The following is a 19,376-nucleotide window of genomic DNA, read 5'->3' on the forward strand; positions in this document are numbered from 1 at the left end:
CCTTTCATGGACTTTTTAGTTGGATGCACTGCCCACACAAAACTGACATCGGGGATGGCCTTTTCTTTCTCTCTGGCGAGGGAGACGTTGCTGCTGTAACCACGGTTTGAGGATTAGGCCGAGAGATTAGAAAGGAATCCTTTCATTCTTGGTTTCCCAAGCAGGTGCAAGGCATTGTGGGAATGCCACAGGAAGAACTCCCCCTCCCCTTCCCCACTGTTCTTCACCACAGGGATGGGATAGCACAAATTCCAGGAGTTGTTCTATCACAGCCAAGCCTGGACCCAGCTGACCTCAACGGGAGAGCAAGGGATGCTCAGCAGCATCCCCTGGGATGAGGTGCTTTGTGTGTGTGTAGATATGTGTGAGGATCCACACCCCCCCTCCCCGGATGCATTAGGGTAGAAGGCATTTCAGTGCTTCTGGAATTCCTGCAGGTGTTTCTGAATGCAAAGGGGTCCTTTCAGAGCCTCACATCTGCATCCATCATGTGCATTTGGGCATATGATCGGGCTGTTTGTTTGTTTGTCCGGCTGACTGACGTGGAGTGACTGGGGCTGTTGATCGAAGGTCATCAACAGAATAGCTCTGTTCTCTGGAGTTTACTGGACCCCAACCATCCTGGATGACTCCTGACAGCCTTCTGTTTTTTGGCGGACGCTGCACAGTAGTAGCAGGATTTCTAATAAAGTTGAAAACAATTTGTCTTTTTAGCGTGACAATTGCCTTTGGGGAAGGGGGAGAATGATCTAGGCTGTGCATTAAAAAAACAAAACTATGAGGATTAATATATCATGCTGTCTCATTGGCTCAATGTGGGTGACAAGATGTTTTTAAAAGATTAATTAAAAAAATAATCAACTAGAGCACTAAGTTTTCGTCAACATAAGCAGCAGATTAATCTAATAAAGCACTCACAGATAATTTGGGGGAGGATTTAATTGGCAGGGCTGAGGGGCACTTTTGTCTTTTTTCAGAGACCCTCTTAGCTCCAGCACATTTTAGCATAATATGGACCGGAGAAGACAAGATCAAAAATGGATTTTCCTTTGGAGAATTATTGGCAGGGGTTTTGGTTGTCTCTCCCCACTTTTTCTTTTATGAAAATAAACTTCCTTCACGCTTCTTTTGCTATCCTCAAAATATATTGAGGTTTAGCACTATGCAGACTTATCTATAGTTGACTCTTTAATTAGTCAGTTGATCAATCATTGAGCATACAGGCTTAAAGAGAAAAAGCCCTTTGATTGGCTGGCCGTGGAAGCCGCTGGGGTACGTGTGACTCAAGCCACATCTCCCGGCTGCCTTGCTCCTCGCCTCCAGTATCACCAGCATCCTGTTTCCACTATGAGCCTGCTGGGCAAAGCTCTGGGATTCAAGCGCACCATCAGTACCAGCTTCTCTGAATACCTAGTCAGCTAACACTCCCAAGAGACAGTCCCAGCACAGCAGACCCTACCATAGGGGTGGGGAATCTCAGGCCCTGAGATTCTGCTGTCCGGGCAATTGGGACTCTCCCCAGGCTACAGCCCTCACTTCCCTGCCATTGCACCCATTGTTTGCCTGGTTAGAACTTTGATAGTGCTTCATGTGCAGAAGCCTCTACAAAATGAAAATTTGCATTCATTGCTCTGCCCGTATTGCCGCTATCCCCACCCACCACTGGCAAGTGGCCTCCAGAAGGCTGCTCAGTCACCGTACAGGACACACAGCTGAGCAGCCCGTTCTTTGGGACAGCAAGTAGGAGCAACTTTAGTCAATCAGCAAAACTCTTTTCACTGCTTATAAAAAAAATAAATCAGTAAAAGTCATTGTTAGATTATAATTGAATCTCTCTCCCTGGTTTTGGGGAGATAGTTGTGATCAGCTGGCAGCCTGCTCTCCTGAGAGCAGAGGAATCATACTGGGTGGGAGGCCCTATCCCACAAGGCAGTGTACATGGGGGGGGGGGGTTTCCCAGGACCCACTGGTTTCCCAGCCAGGTGGTGACCAGGCCCAGATCTATTAAACTTCAGCAAGGAGGCTGCAAAGTGTGTCCTCTAACCATGCCCCTGGGACCATGACTTGATGATGCATTGAATATGAGGAGCAAAGAATATGTGCGTGTGTATACGAGAATCAAAGCCCCAAATTGAAGTTTCACTTAATATGAGCAGAAAGTGTAAGCAGTAGTTTAAGGATTGGTTGCTAAATGCCCATGAATCAAGATTGCAAAGCAGATAGTAGCAGACAGGATGAATTTGCTTGTGTTCTTTTTCCCTTCCCATCCCTTTTACCTCTCGTGCCATGCATTTTAAAACTGAAGGTCCAAAAGCAGGGACTTTTTATTTATTAATTTGTAAGCTACTATGGGGTATAAATGCTCTGGATGAACAGATCTTCCAAACAGTGTGACTTACAGCACAAACCTAACTTGGTCTACTTGGGATTAAGTTGTGTATAGGACTCAGTGCCTTTAGAAGGTTGCTAGAAAAGGAAGTCCTCTAAATAAACTCGCTTTCAGGATTTGAAAACTATCTTTCAAAGTTCAAACTTCACAACAATTTCTTTTTTGCCTTTATTTCTTAAAATGCAAGCTTGTTTTATAGCATTTGTTCATGTTATGAACTGATTTGAGTAGTCTGCTCTTTTGATAATGTTTTATAATGAAACACACACACTTTAAACTATTTTCCACATTTCAATCCCTGGCAGAGTGCTTCCTAATGAGCCAGAAATTGAAACTTTGCCTCCTTTGTCCTTAACACTGGAAGCAGAATCTCACAGTAATCCACTGTGGATCAATCAATTGTGGACTGAATCCACAGCAGAACAATTTAACAAGCCACCCAGAAAGAGTGAGCTGTTTTGTAGAAAGACGGGGCCCTACATTAAAATATATATACTTACATTTAAAAGTTTGCTTTTCACAAACCGTTCGGAGTTGCTGAATGATCTCCAGAATGCAAATGCAAGACACAGAATAAAATAAAACCAGGGCAAACCCAACAAATCTAATCATTTCTAGAGCTGTTATATTGCTGGCAAGCTATTAAGATTTAAATTCAAGTTGCAAATCAGATTCTCACTATTTCTATCATTGCCAAGGGAAACTTTGGTGAGCAGCCCTACATATTCTTTTCTCTTTTTTTAATGAAGAGTTGGTGATGGAAGAGTTAAAGATACAATGAAAGGCTGTTTTTAATTTCAGCATGAGCACCACTGATGCACTCTGAAAATCCATCCTGCAATGTTGAAATCCTAAATTGCCGGTGCCCTGCACCCCACTGGAACATTTCAGTCTGCTGTTAGTGATCCTCAGCATGTGAAAGATTTGAAGGGGGAGGTGAGCTCTCCAAAGAGGGGTTGGAGCTTGGGGTCTTTGTAGCCAAGAGGCAAAACATTGTGAACCTGTGGAGAAGGAACTCAGAAACCCCCTTGAGGCACCGGGAAAGAGACAGAGACAAAAAGCCTGTTACATGCTTGCAAATCACTCCACTGCTGTTATTTTATTTACTGGGGTCCGCAGGAGGATTGTTTCACTCTGCACAATTTTTTAAAGCTTTGTGATCTGGATTCTTTTTCTTCCCTTGCACTCCGTCAGAGTGGTGGAGTACCACTTGCACCGGGAAATGTGCAGAGGAAAAAAAGACCCCCCAAAGCTAGGGGAAAAAGGGATGAATTAGAAATTATATTAGGAAAGAGGGAACGAGAGGAAAAGAAAGAAAAGCATGCACAAATATCCAGGTCAACATTTTGCACCTGCTTTCAAGTTTGCAAGCTGTACTAAAAATAATTGAAACACTTGTGACACACTTTGGGCCAGGCTTTCAAAGGCGTGATATCCAAAATTGTTGTTTTAAACTTCAGGCTGCAGATACCTCTCCAACATGTACATGGGAAACTTTGCTATCCATGAAAGTAACATGGGAATTGATGCAAACAGACCAGGCACCCCAAAGTTTGGTGGATTAACAAGTCAACAGCAGCAAACAAATTTACAGCCTCGGTTTTTTCCCCTGAGAACTACAATCCAACAAAATGTAAGCATTCTGATTCCAGCTGATGTCAGCAAGAGAGATTAAAGCTCAAGTAAGCCCCACTGAATGCAGAGGGGCTTCCTTCTGATTAAACATGCATTGGTTTGCATTGTTAGTACCAAATGCATTTTCACCACTGAAATCAGTGGTGTATAAAGTGGTTTAACTTTGGCTGGATGCTGCCCATTAATTCGTTCAATGCTGTTATATATACCGTAAAATAAATAAAAGAGAGGGCATGGTCTGGCCAGTAATAAAACACTGAAAACACATGGATTTCAATAGGAGAGAATCAAACATAGGTAATCAACAATGCTAGTGTTACTCATTGAAATTAAGAGACGTTCAATTTCTGAGGGTCTACTCTGAGTATGACTTAGTTGGGCATCTCCCTATGTGTTTAACTCTCCCACTGAAATGGATGAGACATGGATGCATAACTTTGATAGACCATGCTCTATGTATTAATAAAGGTTGCTAGTTTATACTTCAGCTGCCTGTCCTTGTGCCCAACTAATCAGATTAATTTGATTTGAGTTTTAAGAAAATGATCAGTCCTTTGCTCTAGCTTCTTGATTGTGGCATAGTGTCATCAGAATGCTGTGGTTTAGGGCTGATGTGTCTTTCTTTGGAGCAGAAGGCCTAGAACAGGGATGGAGGAACCCTCATGGCCTTCCAGATTTTGTTGGACTACAATGCCCATCATCCCTGACCATGGCCATGCTGGGAATTGTAGTCCAGCAACTCCAGGTAGGCCTCATGTTCCTTATCCCTAGTCTATGCCTTATGAACCTATGACAACTGACTAAATTGGCAATAAGTAAGTGACACATACACTAGGAGGTCATGATTTAGAAAGTTGGTCACATAGTTCTGCGTGTGCAGATGCTGGAAAGCAGACTTCTGTGTTGAACAAATTCTAGATTAAGGCAGCTACCAAATTCCACTGAAAGTATAACTGGAGGAAAATTGGGGTTCAGCAACTGAGGGATAGTGTTTTGACATTTCTGAGAGTCTCACCTCCTCTCCTGGTAAGCCAGAAATCACTGGTTGAGACAGTGTTTTAAATTGTTTTTAGTGGATTGTAGCCAGTGCTGGCCCTACTTAGACCCATTGAAATTAATGGACCTAAATTAATTTCAGTGTGCATAATCAGTGTAGGACTGCCATTGGATACAGCTCAGAATGTTTTAAACTGTTTTTCAATTACTTAAATTTTTTATTTTATTTTTCAGTATCAATGTGTTTGCTGCCCAGGGTAGCAAGGTGTACAAGGTGGGATATTTGTTGAAATAACAGTAGCAGCAGCAACAACAATAATGCATTCTTGGGGTGGGGATAGCTTAGTGATATGGCATTTGCTTTGCATATAGAAGGCTTTTGGTTCAATTCCTGGCATCTTCATCAAGTGCTAGGTGATGGGGAAAACCATTTCTGAGATCTCAGATAACCCTGTTGGTCAGAAGACTACACTGGGCTAGATACTGAGGCAGTGTGGTATAGTGGTCATAGCAGGGGTCAGCAAACTTCTTCAGTAGGGGGCCGGTCCACTGTTCCTTAGACCTTGTGGGGGGCCAGACTATATTTTTTTGGGGGGGAATGAACAAATTCCTATGCCCTACAAATAACCCAGAGATGCATTTTAAATAAAAGCACACATTCTACTCATGTAAAAGCACGCTGATTCCTGGACAGTCCGCTGGCCAGATTGAGAAGGCAATTGGGCCAGATCCGGCCCCCGGGCCTTAGTCTGCCTACCCATGGGTCATAGCCTCTGACTAGGACCGGTGACACCCACGATCAGATTTTCACTATGCCATGAAACTTGTTTTGTGATTTTGAGCCAGTCACTCTTTTTCAGTCTAGCCTACCTCACAGGGTTGATGTGGGGATAAAATGGAGGTACATTGCGACTTGCATACTACGTATGCTGCCTGATGGAAGATTATAATTTTAAACCCATTTCCTTGCAACATTTCCTCAACTGAACCCTTTCCCCCTTAAATATGTTGTACCTATATGTCTCCTTTCACGAAGCAGCTTTTTGTGTTTGAGTGTGTGTTTTTAATTGGGATGGAATGATTTTTTTGGGGGGAGAACCCATCTCTCACCATGCCTCAGGTAGCCGCCAGCCCCCATTTTAATACTAAATACAAATAACCCACTGGATATCCCGATCCTGTCTTTCACCTAGCCAAGCCATGCGATTCTGAATTCATACAGTGGCATTTTGACTTCTAGTTCATCTGAAAGCACTGTAAGATCTTCTTGGTTGTGTGATAGCTTTTAAAGGGCAAAGTTGAGAAGGGGCAAAGCCATTTTCACTCTTGTTCTATTCCTCAGCAATAAATTACTTTAATGGTTATTGTCTCCTATTGTACAATAAAGTTGTGTGTGTGTGGTGTTGTTGTTGTCGCCGCTGCTGCTGCTACTTTAGGGTGCAATCGCTCAAGCTCAGCCATTAGAAGTAGGTCAGAACTTGAGATAAAGTTTAGATAATACATATGTGCAGTGTGTGGTTTGTGGTGCAGGAGAGAAAATAACAGCAACAAGGGGGCAGGGAAATTTCAGTTGATGAAATCCCTCTCCTGGAGAAACGGGTTTACTGCGTAGTTCCCCCCCCCCACTCCCTGCCCTTCTTCTCTTTTGCCTCCCAACCAGTGTGGCTGGTAAGAAAAGCACTCTGCAGGGTTGGGGGGCGGGAGACAGAACGGAGGAGAGAGAGGAAAAAAGAGAGAGTCACTTGCAAACAACACAAAAATGCTGTCTTTAGACAGCTCCAACTTAGGAAGTTGAAAAGAGAACAGGTAATAAGTGTGTAAGCCTGAAAAGGTAGCTTCTTCCTCCTGGCTGACAGGTTTTCGGAGGTATTTGCAAGGTGCCTGAGCTGGTAATTAGCACCCAGAGCCAGATGCAGGAAATAGTTCTGGTCACCTCAGACACAGAATGCATAATAAGCTGAAGGGCTTGCTTTTCAATGGGTGATTGACTCCGAACAAAGGCCCCAAGCAGAAGAGAGTGCAGGACTTAGAGAACGGTAACCCAAGAGCCACTGGGCTCCTTTCCCATCAGTTTGCAGGGCTCCCCACCACCACCCCGTCACTCTCTTCTAAAGGCTGATAACATATTAAACATTTTGCAAGGCAACGTTTTCTTTAGCGGAAGAAAGAGCAAGGATCTAATGCGTTAGAAAGAAACGTTTTGATGGATAAGGGAAACATATACTGTTCGCAGCCAAAGAGAAATTGTTGGTGATTTATTCCCTACAGATACCCTCAGAAGAACTTGCTTTAAAAACAAAACAAAACCGCATTCCTTCACAGGGGGTTATTTAGGCAGAAGTCTGCAAGCCACTTGGGACCTAAGTTGATTTTGCCTCCTTGATATCAAATGTTTCAATGAATTAATTCAGTCGGGACGCACTGGAGAGTCCTTTCTTTCTTTCTTTCTTTCTTTCTTTCTTTCTTTCTTTCTTTCTTTAAAAAAATCTTTTTATTTTACAAAATTTATATAACACTTGATTGTAATACAACCTCAAAGCAGTTTATGAAAAGATTAGAACAAAATTATCAGTAAAAACACAGTTAAGAACAGCTATTCAACATGTTCAAAGAATGATCAAATATAAACTGAAAAACACACACCACCATTCTACATGTTTAGATAGGCTCACCTAAAATGTTTTTAGTGGGTGTACAATGAATGTACCTGCCTGATCTCAATAGGCAGGGAGTTCCAAAGTGTGCTGCCACACTAAAAGGTCAATTTCTTACATATGTGGAACAAGACCTATGTGGTGCCTGTACCAGTGCCAGTTCCACAGATCGAAGAGGCTGAGTGGGCATATATGGGGGGAAGCCTTTGGGCTCGTCCAGCAGAGCTCTCTTGTTTTATGTCGCCTCTCTCTTGGATCAGAGACAGTGTGCCTCTGTCTACCACCTGCTGGGAACTGTGTTGCTTTTGGTCCCTAGTTAAGGTCAGCCAAACCTCAGGGACCTGGGGAACCACCAGACCTGCCCCATCAGAAGCTCTCATTGATCCAAGGTTCTTGGCAATCCTCAAATTATGGGAGGAAAGGTGAGGCATTGTAGTCCCAGCAAGATAGCAGAGGCAAAGCGCTGGTGGGCAGGTAACAATTGCTCAGCTGCATTCTCAAAGTATCTGTTCCCATTTCTTAGTGATAGAGCTGGATGGAGCTTTCCCTACAGTCCTTGTGAGCAACTGGAAGACTTGATAACCATCATTGTATCTGATGTACACTCATACCTTTTCCATCATTTTCAGAAGTCTGTGTGGAAGTTTCTCATTTTGCAAATCTTCGATTCTTCACATTTCCCTATAAGTTTGCAATTTTTTAAAAAAAGATCCTCATGAAAGGTTGTCAGCATTTTCTGCTAATATACATGTGTTAGCATGCAATTTTCTCCAATACGCATAAATTTGTAAGCAATTTCCTCTAATGCCTTTTTGTGTTAATTTAAGCATTTTATTTATTTATTTACTGTATTTTTTGCTCTATAAGACTCACTTTTTCAATCCTAAAAAGTAAGGGGAAATGTGTGTGCGTCTTATGGAGCGAATGCAGGCTGCGCAGCTATCCCAGAAGCCAGAACAGCAAGAGGGATTGCTGCTTTCACTGCGCAGCGATCCCTCTTGCTGTTCTGGCTTCTGAGATTCAGAATATTTTTTTTTCTTGTTTTCCTCCTCCAAAAACTAGGTGCGTCTTGTGGTCTGGTGCGTCTTATAGAGCGAAAAATATGGTATTATTTATTTACCTATCTGCCCTTCACACTAAGGTTTCAGGTTAATTAAAATACAGTATCACACAATACTAAAAACAGCTTAAGATAACTTAAAACTGCAAAAATAAGGTGGGTTCTAAAAACATACATCTCAAGTGTCAAAAGCCAGAGCGAACAGGTTCATCATCAGCATTTGCCAAAAACCCTGTAATGACCTCTGCTGGAACTGAGTCCCACAAATGATATATTTGTTTATGCATACTTTCTCCAGTAAATGCTTTATTTGGTTGGAGAACATCACTGCAAAATTTGGAGAAGTGCGAATTTCCACGGATGGAAATTACGGGTAGAAAATTCCAGGGATGCAGAATCAGTGAATTAGAATTCACTGCAGAATTAGGCAGATTCGCCTTTAAATGCAAACTGAATTGAATTTCTCCCACCACCCTTAAGACCACCCCAAAATGCTTGTCCGCAGGCGCACTATCTGTGGCTTAGCTCTTTCATCTGAGCTGTTCCTCAGCCTTTCTGGCTGGCTTGTCCAGTGCCATTTTATTAGCACGGCATCTCCTTTGACATTCGGTGGCATGACTTCTTACGCAGTTTAAAATAAATCGCCCCCATTGCTCCCTGGCTGCCTTTCTGAGCCCTCTGCTTTCAATTAAATCCATCATCGACTTTAAAGGTATGGCCTCAATATATAGGGTTTACAATGACCCTCAAATACCTTTATCCACACCATCTGAGACTCCTTGAACAACCTTCTGTAGACTCCAGCTTGTGGTTTAAAATACCTAGACACATGGCTTTGCTGTTAGATCCTGTAGCAAAGTACAAGCATCAAGCTGTTTAAAGTCTTTCAAGGTATGACCAAGGCTCGAACTGTCCTCCGCAGTGAGAAATCAGGGGAAGCCTAAATCTCTGGAGGCATTGAATAAAAGATTTTAAAAGCCTTCTTGTGAGTTAAAGACTTCCTTGTTTCATTCCAGCACACGTAGCCTTTTAATCACGTGTGTTTCTGCCAGAGCATCACCACAACTCGTACCACATTGTGGGCACACAGGAATCCTTTGCCCATTGAACTTCTGCCTTTTCATTTGTTTCTGGTTTCAGGTTTTATTTTATTTTCTTAAAGCAGGGATACCAGCTTACATTTGATTGCCTGGAGTTTAAAGACATTTCTGGACTCAATCATGCTATAAAGAAAGCTATTGTTTTCCCAGAAGGGCTACTCTGCAGAGATAACCAGCAATATGCCAGGGCTTCTCCAGGCCTCAGAAAAGGAGGTCGTAACAACTTCATAGAGAAAACGGCGAGCTGTGCAGATGGATCAAAGGCAGCAAATGCCACAAAGTAGCAATTTAGATCTAGGACTCTGTATCTGCAGGAAGACACAAAGACTGGAGGCCATTATCCTCTAAGGTGCCCAAGCAGTCGCCTTGCGTTCTGACCTTTCAAAATAAAAAATGCCACATCAGCAATCTTCTTTAACTGTTGCAAGAAGGGATGTCACAGCTGATTTACCGACTGACCAAAGGTTGCAACACTAAAGATACTTACTAGGGAATACAGACCATTGGATCTGGCAAAACTGTTTAGGGTTCTATGGTAGGGGTGCTTCTACATTGTACACTCCAGGATGATAATGCAACATCTGCACATCACCGTCCTCAAACTGCCACCCTATTTCCCTCCCTATCCCACCCAGTAATAGAGATTAACTGATTCTGTTTTTTAAAAAAATGGATTTTCTACAGAACTGGTAAATCCAGATTGCATGGGGGAATAATGAGATGGCATTTCAAGGAAGTTGTTGTCATGTGTGAACTGCTCTGAGCTTTTCGGGGTTTGTTTGTTTTTACGATCCAGTGGTGTATAAATTTTAATTAATTAATTAATGAAGATGCATGAGCAGCACTAAGTCCACAATAAGCTGCACCGTCCCTCTTGGATTTGTATTCTCCTAGAGGGCATCTGCATGCTGCTCAGGCCAGAGGACAGTCCTTCAAGATTCAGGACCGCTTCGATTAAAAATGATGCCATTTATAGGAACACAGGAATCTTCCTTATATTAAGCCAGCCCATCTAGCTTGATATTGTCAAGACTGATTGGTAGACGCTCCCCAGGGTTTCAGATACAAACCTTTCCCAGTCCTACCAGGAGAAGTCAGGGATTGAACTTGGGATCAGGGTAGTTATCCCTACTGGTGTGGCATGATGTGCTTCTCCTGCAAGCTGGCTTGAAGATCCTGATCTGACAGGTGGCAAGATGGATGTCAATGAAAACATAAGCACAAACAAAGTGTTTTATCAAGCTAGATGCTATACAAAGCTACAAAGACAGGTCCAGTCTAAAATTTAGTACATGGTGAAAGACTAAACAAAGAAGAGGTGGAGCCCACATCTTGCTCAACCCTCCTCCGTTGCTCCTCTCTCTCCTTCCCCTCCCTTGAGTCCTTCATGAGGTCTGATCTCTTTGGTTTATCATTGATCCTGCTACCCCAACTATGCATGTGTGAAATGGAACTGCAGCCCCCAGGATCCCTGGCAGGGGAAGCCATGACCAATTCAGGTCTATAGCACAGACAAAACCTAAGTTCATTTATTTTTAAAATAGACGGGAGATCCTTAGAATTCTGATAGCTGCGCCAGAGCCTATTGCTCAAGCCTAGATTCCTGCTATTAATAGCGGGTTTCCAGATCCCTTTAATAATAAAGGAACTCCAGCAGATGAAAAACTGATCTCTCTCTCTCCTCACTTAAATTTAATCTGCCATTCTTTGCCAGCAGCACACATAGCTGAGAGGGTCAGGGAATCATTGTGAGAGTGGAAAAAACACAATTAATTTGGTATCAAAAGGTAATAGGATAAGGCCTCGGAAACTCTTGCCTATTGTTCTGTAGAATTAACTTCTGTAGGTCAGATGCCGCTGGTCACTGACCTCAAACTAAACAAGATATGAACAGGCTGGTTACAAAAAAAGAAATGAGTGCTTTTTATTGATCCCAGGCTGACTTCTGTAAGGGAGGTGTCTTTATCTCTCCTTCCTCCCTTCCTTCCTCCCTCACTCCCTTTTCCTAAAGGATAGCCAAACAAAAAACATTTCACATTTGACATATAACTACATATAATTTCAACCATTTGTTGTACGAAAGGCACCCAACTTTTGATGTGTAATCTTTCAGCTCATCTCCTACCCCTTTCAGGTGCTACCTGAAGCCATTCCCCCACAATTATATTCACAAGCAGAGAGCAAGAGCAGGCAGGGGAACTCCCCTGAGGTACCTGCAGGGTTCTTTTTCTTCTCTCTTTTTCTTTTGGGTCTGTGTTTTTCTTTAGATTAGTTTTTTTTAGATTAGTTTCTAAAGGTTTCTGATATTAATCTTTGAATTCTTTTTCGAACACTAATAAAAATTATTTTAAAAAAACAGATACCTGCAGGGTGACTTGAATGATTTCAATATGCTAAACCTGCAACTGTACATACACTTATTGGGAGTAATTGGGACATCTTTTTCTGAGCAAACATTGCCTAATTCAGGGGTGCCCAAACTTTTTTCAAAGAGGGCCAGATTTGATAAAGTGAACATGCGTGAGGGCCGACCAAAGTTCTTGAGCTTTTTTAAGGATTTTACCCCAGGACATATCCTGCCAGGGGCCAGATTAAATTGACCAGAGGGCCAGATTAGGCCCCCGAGATGGACTTTGGACATGCCTGGCCTAATTTCATATGCGCCCACTTGACTGCTTTGGTCTGAGGAAATAGCCCTGTTACAGGAGCCGTGAGTTCTGCAGCTGTACAAAATCAATCTTTTCTTCAAATGGCCCCTAAACTTCGGAACTCCCTGCCTACTGAGTTCAGGCAGGCCCCTTCAATATACTCTTTTTGGCGCCTGCTTGAAACATTTTTGCTTTGGCAAGGCTATCCTTGCCAAATGTAGGTGTTGACGTTGTTTCAATCTCTTTTGCTGTTAATTTTAATGATTTCCAAATGCTCCTCATTGTTTTGAACTTTTTTTTTATCGATAATGTTAATATTTCTCATAAACCGCATAGAGGCTTTCCTGCAATCAAGGCATTTAAATGCATGAAATAACATGCCTAATTCATGCCAGATTTCAGGAATGGTCATCTTGCATCTTCAGAGCCTACGTATCTTATACTTGGCATGGGATCATTTTCATTAAACATGTTGCGACGACAGGGCTTTGCTTGGATTACAGCTGGGTCTTCTTCGGCACGCTGAGTCGCACATCACTGTGGAGACACCCAAAGCCTCAGTGTTTGAACACATACTGAGGGTCATGATGATATCCACGATAAGCTTAACTTCTGTGCCAAATGCTTGGAAAGGGTTCACCTGCTTCTCTGAAGGCATCCAGGTGCAAAGGCAGGTATTTGTGGACTAGGAACAGGCTAAACATGCACGCCTACATGTGTACACAGTGTTGATGAATAGCACATCAGAGGAAGGTGGCACAAAGGCAGTGATATGGCAGGAGAACTCCTGATTTTTTTAGAATAAAAACTGCCCTTCCAAATATTCCTTGCTTTTCAGAGAGTTCCCCTTCAGTTTCCTGTCCTCTTTGTTACTGCTGCACAGTCTTTGAGTGAGTCACCAACGGCAGCTGCAGAAGCCTTGATCAAGCCACCAGGGCCAACCCAGATCCTATTACCCTCTCTTTCGTCACTGCCAAAGTGATCCAGCAAGTTTGTGGGATTATTGTAAAGCCAGAGAGCAATGGCGCTAGGAACACTTTCAGTTTGCAAGTCTGGGAGAGTTTTCACAGATGACAATAAAAGCATCTTTGATGGGTATGATCCATTCTCCTAAGGGCATAGCGATGTAGGACTTACACAAGTCAGGCCATTGTCTACACTGACTGACAGCAGGGTTGTCTCTAGGGTTTCAGGTGTAAGTAACTCCCAACGAGGTGGTTGGACAGTGTTCTCCAAGCTACCAGCATGAGTTTGACCAATCTGCGGGAGGCAGTGGAAGACAGGAGTGCCTGGCATGCTCTGGTCCATGGGGTCATGAAGAGTCGGACACAACTAAACAACAACAACAACTCCCAGCCTTACCTAGAGATGCTCAGGATTGAACCTGGGACCTTCTGCATGCAAAGCAGATGTTCTACCACCAAGCTCCAGCCCTTCCCTGTTTGAGCATGTTTGAGAACAGGAGAAGTGATCCGCACAGGAATCGTCACAACCCTCTTCCTTCTCCGGCTTCACTGTAAGGTGGCCATTACTCAGAACAGAATATCACCTATCCTTCTCAACTCCTGGCTACTTGCCTGCAAATTACCCATGCCTGTGTAGGATGCAAGACCTTCTCCTTGGTCTTCCCACGTCTTTTTCAGAAAGAATATGTTTACACTGCATTTTGTGCCTGTCTCCCCTTTCTCTTTTTCATCGCCACTCTTTACTAACACGTCAGCATAAGTAAATCTACAAGAGCAGCTTTGCAAAGATGTCCTCTGTTTGAGGGTCAAAAGGTCAGCACACAGAGGTGAAAAAGAAGAAATAATTTGCATGATTTCCTTAACTGTGGGAGATCTTTTGTGTGTTGGGCAAATTCCCCCAAGGTGTCCCCTGTTGAGAAGATTTGTAGAAGAAATCTTTGGTAAGGTCCACCCCCCTTTCTTTGAGAATCTGTAGAATTCAAATTAGGCAAACCCCCTCCCAAATTCATCATTTAAACAGCTACACAAAATAGATTAAGGGTGATTCAAATTGGTCCCTGAGGTCTGGTTTACACAACAGAGGGTAGCTGGAATAATTTAATTTTTTTGGTCAAACTTAAAAATCAGATGCATTTTCCAGATTTTGAAATCCAGATTTTTGAGGTCAGAAATTTTGAACTGAAATTTAACATGAAAAGCCCAAATCTCTTTTAACTGGTTTCTGCAAACATACAAACAAACAAACAAACAAACAAACAATCAAAGTCTATTGTGCTAGCTGCTGGATGCTGATTCAGAATGCCCTTCTTCTGTCAGAAACTCAACATTTGATGCCATCTCATATGTAGTAGTCAGTATTTAACAATATCATAAAATACAGGCTGCTATAGATCAGATGGTGACAAATGCTGCTGCTGAAGCTTGAATATTGTCCAAGTATTCACACCGCCAGAGAACCTACTCTTGCCATGTTGCTTTAGATACCCACTTTAAAGTGTTTCTCATTTCAGCAAAGCCTATCCACATGGATAATTTAGCTACGCATGCTTGTTTTCTGATCTGTGCTATGGGTAATTTTATTTTGTTGATGCAAGGGTTTGTTTTTATTAAGTAGTTTAGACATTTTTCAAAATAAATAAAAATGCTAAACTTGAACAAACATCTTTAAAAAATAGAATGCGATTTTGCTCTAAGCAGCTACACGGTTATGAAAAGGGAGACATTTAAAACTTCATGTGCACTCACATAAATACAAATAGACCAGGGCAGATTGTTCCAGCCGCTTTGGCAAACCTGGAAGTGGAAACTAAAGGCTGCCTATTTTGTCATCTTCCCAGATCAATTGTTGGGCCTGAAGTAGCTGCTATAGACTTTGGATAAATTCCCAAACCTTCAGCTGCACGTAACAGGACTTCAGAAAAACCATCAAAGCGTCACTAAATATAACACTGCAATTTATTTTGGGTGTTGATAGCTCCTTCAGCTTAGCTGGCTGGCTCATCCAAGCTTTCTGTAACAATTCAGCGTTAGAAAACTGATTCATGCATTTGTTGCCACTGGGAGAAAACCAACGCTCTTCTTATTCATTCAGATCTGGGTAGCAACTGGAAAACCAGCTCACTCCTCAGTAATACTATAATTCCTTCCCTTTATGATTCTTTACCAGAAAACATCCCCCGGGTCTCATTCATAAAGTCCAGTTGTGAGGCAAGAAATGTCAGGAGTGTACACTTAAAGAGTAGGCGGAGAAAACAGAACAGAGCATTGTAGCTTTGTAAGAACAGCTAAGCGTTTCCTCTGGAGTTGTTTTCAGTGCCTTTGTCAGCTGATTACATGGTCTTTTATAATTTCTCATCTACGGAATAGAGCTATTTGCTTGTGGATTATTTGAAAGACACAGCCTTACGCACAAGAAAAACAATTTTTTAAAAAGTGAAGTGATTTCGTTGATTACATCAAACTTTGGTTAAACGGTTTTTTTCAGGGCATGTGCTTTAAAGGAGTGTTTCTATCTGGAGGTGGGATGGAAACCTTGCCTTTTTGTGAGTTTCTTTTTGCCACAAATCCACAGTTTGACATTTAATGGTGTGGATTTGGTTTGCCAGAGGACTCCAGTGGTTCATTTCATGCCTAGATATGAAATAGAGTTGCTCGCAGCCATATTGCACTTGAAATTAAATTTTGAGGTGAATGCAAGCACTTCCTGTTCAGGTGGAACATTTGAGGAGTTTCAAGGGGAGGAGAAATAATTCTGGTAACAGCAGCAAAATCGCTCAGTACGATTTTGAACAGTGCCGTGTTGAAAATTCATCCTGAAAACTTATCTCACCATTCTCCATCAACTAATGAGACAAGAAATTGCATTCAAAAATTAGGGAAAGGGAGAGAGAAAAACTAGATGAGCTCCTCAAGGATGGGGTGCAGGGTCTCTGCCACATCTACCTTACTTCTAAGGTGTCTGATGGGTGTGGTATTTCCTTTATTTCATTCTACGAATCATCTCACCAGTGCTTTGCACACGGAAGCTTTCCTGGGTGATAGGCCAGGGAAATTACCATCATAAGGAGAACTTCTCTGATGGGACTATTTCAGATCAGTAGCCTGGGCAGCCATGGTTGAGGCTGCAGTCCTGTACCCCGCTTACTTGGGAGTTTGTGCCATTGAACTGAACAGAACTCACTTATAAGACTGCTCTGGCAAGATCTTAAAAACGACTCTAGTGCTGGAGGGCACTTCTATAGTACCATCCATAAAGTATGCCACTGTTTTTAAATTTTATTTATTTATTTAGCCCTTCATCTGAGAATCTCACGGCTGTTCACAGGCTAAAATACAGAACAAAACCACAAAGTACATGATAAGAAAAAGAACAAAACAACCCCCGCTCCCACCTTATCACACGGTTGCCCCCTTGTTAAATCCTTTTCTCGTCAAAACATTGTTGTCCCCTCTTGGTGAGTGATATCCTCTATGGATGCTGTCTACTCTACTGTACTCTACTCTACTCTACTTTTTTTTTTTAAAGGCAAGCAGCCATGTGTTCATCACAAGTCTACCCCTTGTGCAGCATGGCTGACATTTCCCTCATTCATTATCTGAGGACTGGATTTCACAGCACAGGCTGTTGATAAGGATGAACATGGATATAGTCTTGAAGGGAAATTGCAGGCTTTCAAATAATTTTCTGAAAGGGGATTTAGCATTGAAAGGTGGCTTTAAAAAGGTAAAGGGTAAAGGGACCCCTGACCATTAGGTCCAGTCGTGGCCGACTCTGGGGTTGCGGTGCTCATCTCGCTTTACTGGCCGAGGGAGCCTGCGTACAGCTTCCGGGTCATGTGGCCAGCATGACTAAGCCGCTTCTGGCAAACCAGAGCAGCGCACGGAAACGCCGTTTACCTTCCCGCCGGAGTCGTACCTATTTTTCTACTTGCACTTTGACGTGCTTTCTGCTAGGTTGCTTTACTCTCTGCTAAATTTTAATCATGAATTTTGGGACTCGACAGCAGATTTGCATTTCTCTGTTTTATTCAGCAGTTCTTACCACTTAACTCGTCCATAATAGTCCCTGAGCACAACTCAACACCAACTTGATCCTCCCCTCCATTCATGAAATATTTCCTAGGACATGCTGAATATTTCCATATGGGCTGAATATTTCCATACGGGCCCATTGTGAAACATTTGGACTACCAATGGCATAGACCAGATTTCATACTAAATGGGCAATTTGAGTTTACCAGATTTAAATATATAAATTGTGCCTGGCATTGAGTTGTGCTCATCTTTCAAAGAGACAGGAATGCAAGCAGGAAACTTTCCCACATAAATATTAAAAGTAATTTCAAAAAAGCACAACAAAATCAGTGCCTTTTCTTAAAAAGCAGAACTAATCTAGCTCTGTAAAATGATTCAGTCAAATTTAAATCCCCCCAGCAGAATATTGAGTGACTGCACACTCAACTAATGAAACACAAGGTCGGGGGATTACATTGTAGGAACAACTCTCTGTGCCTAATCATGCCCGGAGGCCAGGATGTAAGAGGCCAACTACTTCTGAAAGCTGATGAACCTCTTTGATAGCATCCCATTCCTGCTCTTGCCTGGGCAGTCTTTTTGCACTTTCTGATCACTAGGGCTAACGTAAATAAACAATAGCTTCAGTTGCATGGACTGGAGCTAAGCATGTATGACAGGGAATAGAAGAATCTGGGGTTTAGGTCCACCACTCTTACACCGACTTCTGTCCAGCTTCAAGGTAGTGGGGAAGGTAGAATTAGGCACAGTTCATCCTATCATATCATTAAGGTAAAGGTAAAGGGCCCCCTGACCATTAGGTCCAGTCGTGGCTGACTCTGGGGTTGTGGCACTCATCTCACTTTATTGGCCGAGGGAGCCAGTGTACAGCTTCCGGGTCATGTGGACAGCATGACTAAGCCACTTCTGGCGAACCAGAGCAGCGCACGGAAACGCCGTTTACCTTCCCGCCAGAGCGGTACCTATTTAGCTACTTGCACATTGACGTGCTTTCGAACTGCTAGGTTGGCAGCAGCTGGGACCGAGCAACGGGAGCTCACCCCGTCGCGGTGATTCAAACCGCCGAACTTCTGATCGGCAAGCCCTAGGCTCTGTGGTTTAACCCACAGCGCCACCCGCGTCCCCATATCATTAGTGTCTAATTAATGCATATGTGAAGGGTGTGACCCTTGGCAGATGTAATTGTCCAGCATTTTGGAGCTTGAGTGAACATGGAAGGTCCTTAACTCAAGATGTTAAACCAAACAGTTGGTTGGCACCGAGCAAAACTCCATAGGGAGAGCATTTCTTTGGAAGGATATGATCTTGAAAAGAAGCATCAAAGTCACTCAAATAAATCAGTGAAACCACTCCATCCAATTTGTAAGAATATAAGAAGATCCCCGATGGATCCAAGCAATGCAGTGGTCCACCTAGTCCAGCATCCTTTGCCCCACAGTGGCCAATCAGATGCCTCTGGGAAGTACGCAGAGAAGAGATGAAGGTAACAGCCTGGTCACACTGGTGTTTTCCAAGTATTCAGAGGGATAATGCTTCAAATTCTGGAGCCATCATGAGGGGTAGTCATGGATAGCTTTATACTCCTCATTTTACTTGTTTAATCCCCTTTTAAAGCCGTCTCAATTGGTGGATATCGCCACATCTTGTGGCAGTGAATCCCGTAAATTAATTACGGAATCGTTCTTTTGTTAAGTGTCTCTTGAGCAGAATGGCCAAACGCCAAAGGTCTTCTCAGGAGGATAATATACATGCGAGCAGCCAACCCCCTGGCCCCTGGGAGGTGGCAAATGTCATTACATTACGATTATTATTGTCTTTGCAATTTTCTCTGCTTCTTGGACAGCAGTCCTCCTTAAATGAAAACTTCTGTGGCCTAGTCTAGTTTTTAAAAATG

The 19,376-nt window shown here is 42.8% G+C and overlaps 1 protein-coding gene across 9 annotated transcripts in view; it reads left to right on the top strand.

Annotated features, from left to right (window-relative positions):
• Nucleotides 1-19,376, top strand: part of LOC128414804 (uncharacterized) — a 470,265-nt gene that overhangs the window by 444,119 nt on the left and 6,770 nt on the right. For 3 of the 9 annotated variants that reach the window (XM_053390629.1, XM_053390627.1, XM_053390628.1), the window contains one exon: nt 12,194-12,750. The exons of 4 other annotated variants lie outside the window; for them this stretch is intronic. In XM_053390629.1, coding sequence (XP_053246604.1) covers nt 12,194-12,434 — 241 coding nt within the window. In that variant the 3' untranslated portion in view covers nt 12,435-12,750. Of the gene's footprint in view, nt 1-3,849; nt 4,499-12,193; nt 12,751-19,376 lie in introns of those variants that run through there. 2 more of the 9 variants (XR_008330735.1, XM_053390630.1) reach the window with 2 other exon arrangements.

The sequence above is a fragment of the Podarcis raffonei genome, chromosome 5 (assembly GCF_027172205.1).
Source record: "Podarcis raffonei isolate rPodRaf1 chromosome 5, rPodRaf1.pri, whole genome shotgun sequence".
Lineage (NCBI taxonomy): Eukaryota > Metazoa > Chordata > Lepidosauria > Squamata > Lacertidae > Podarcis > Podarcis raffonei.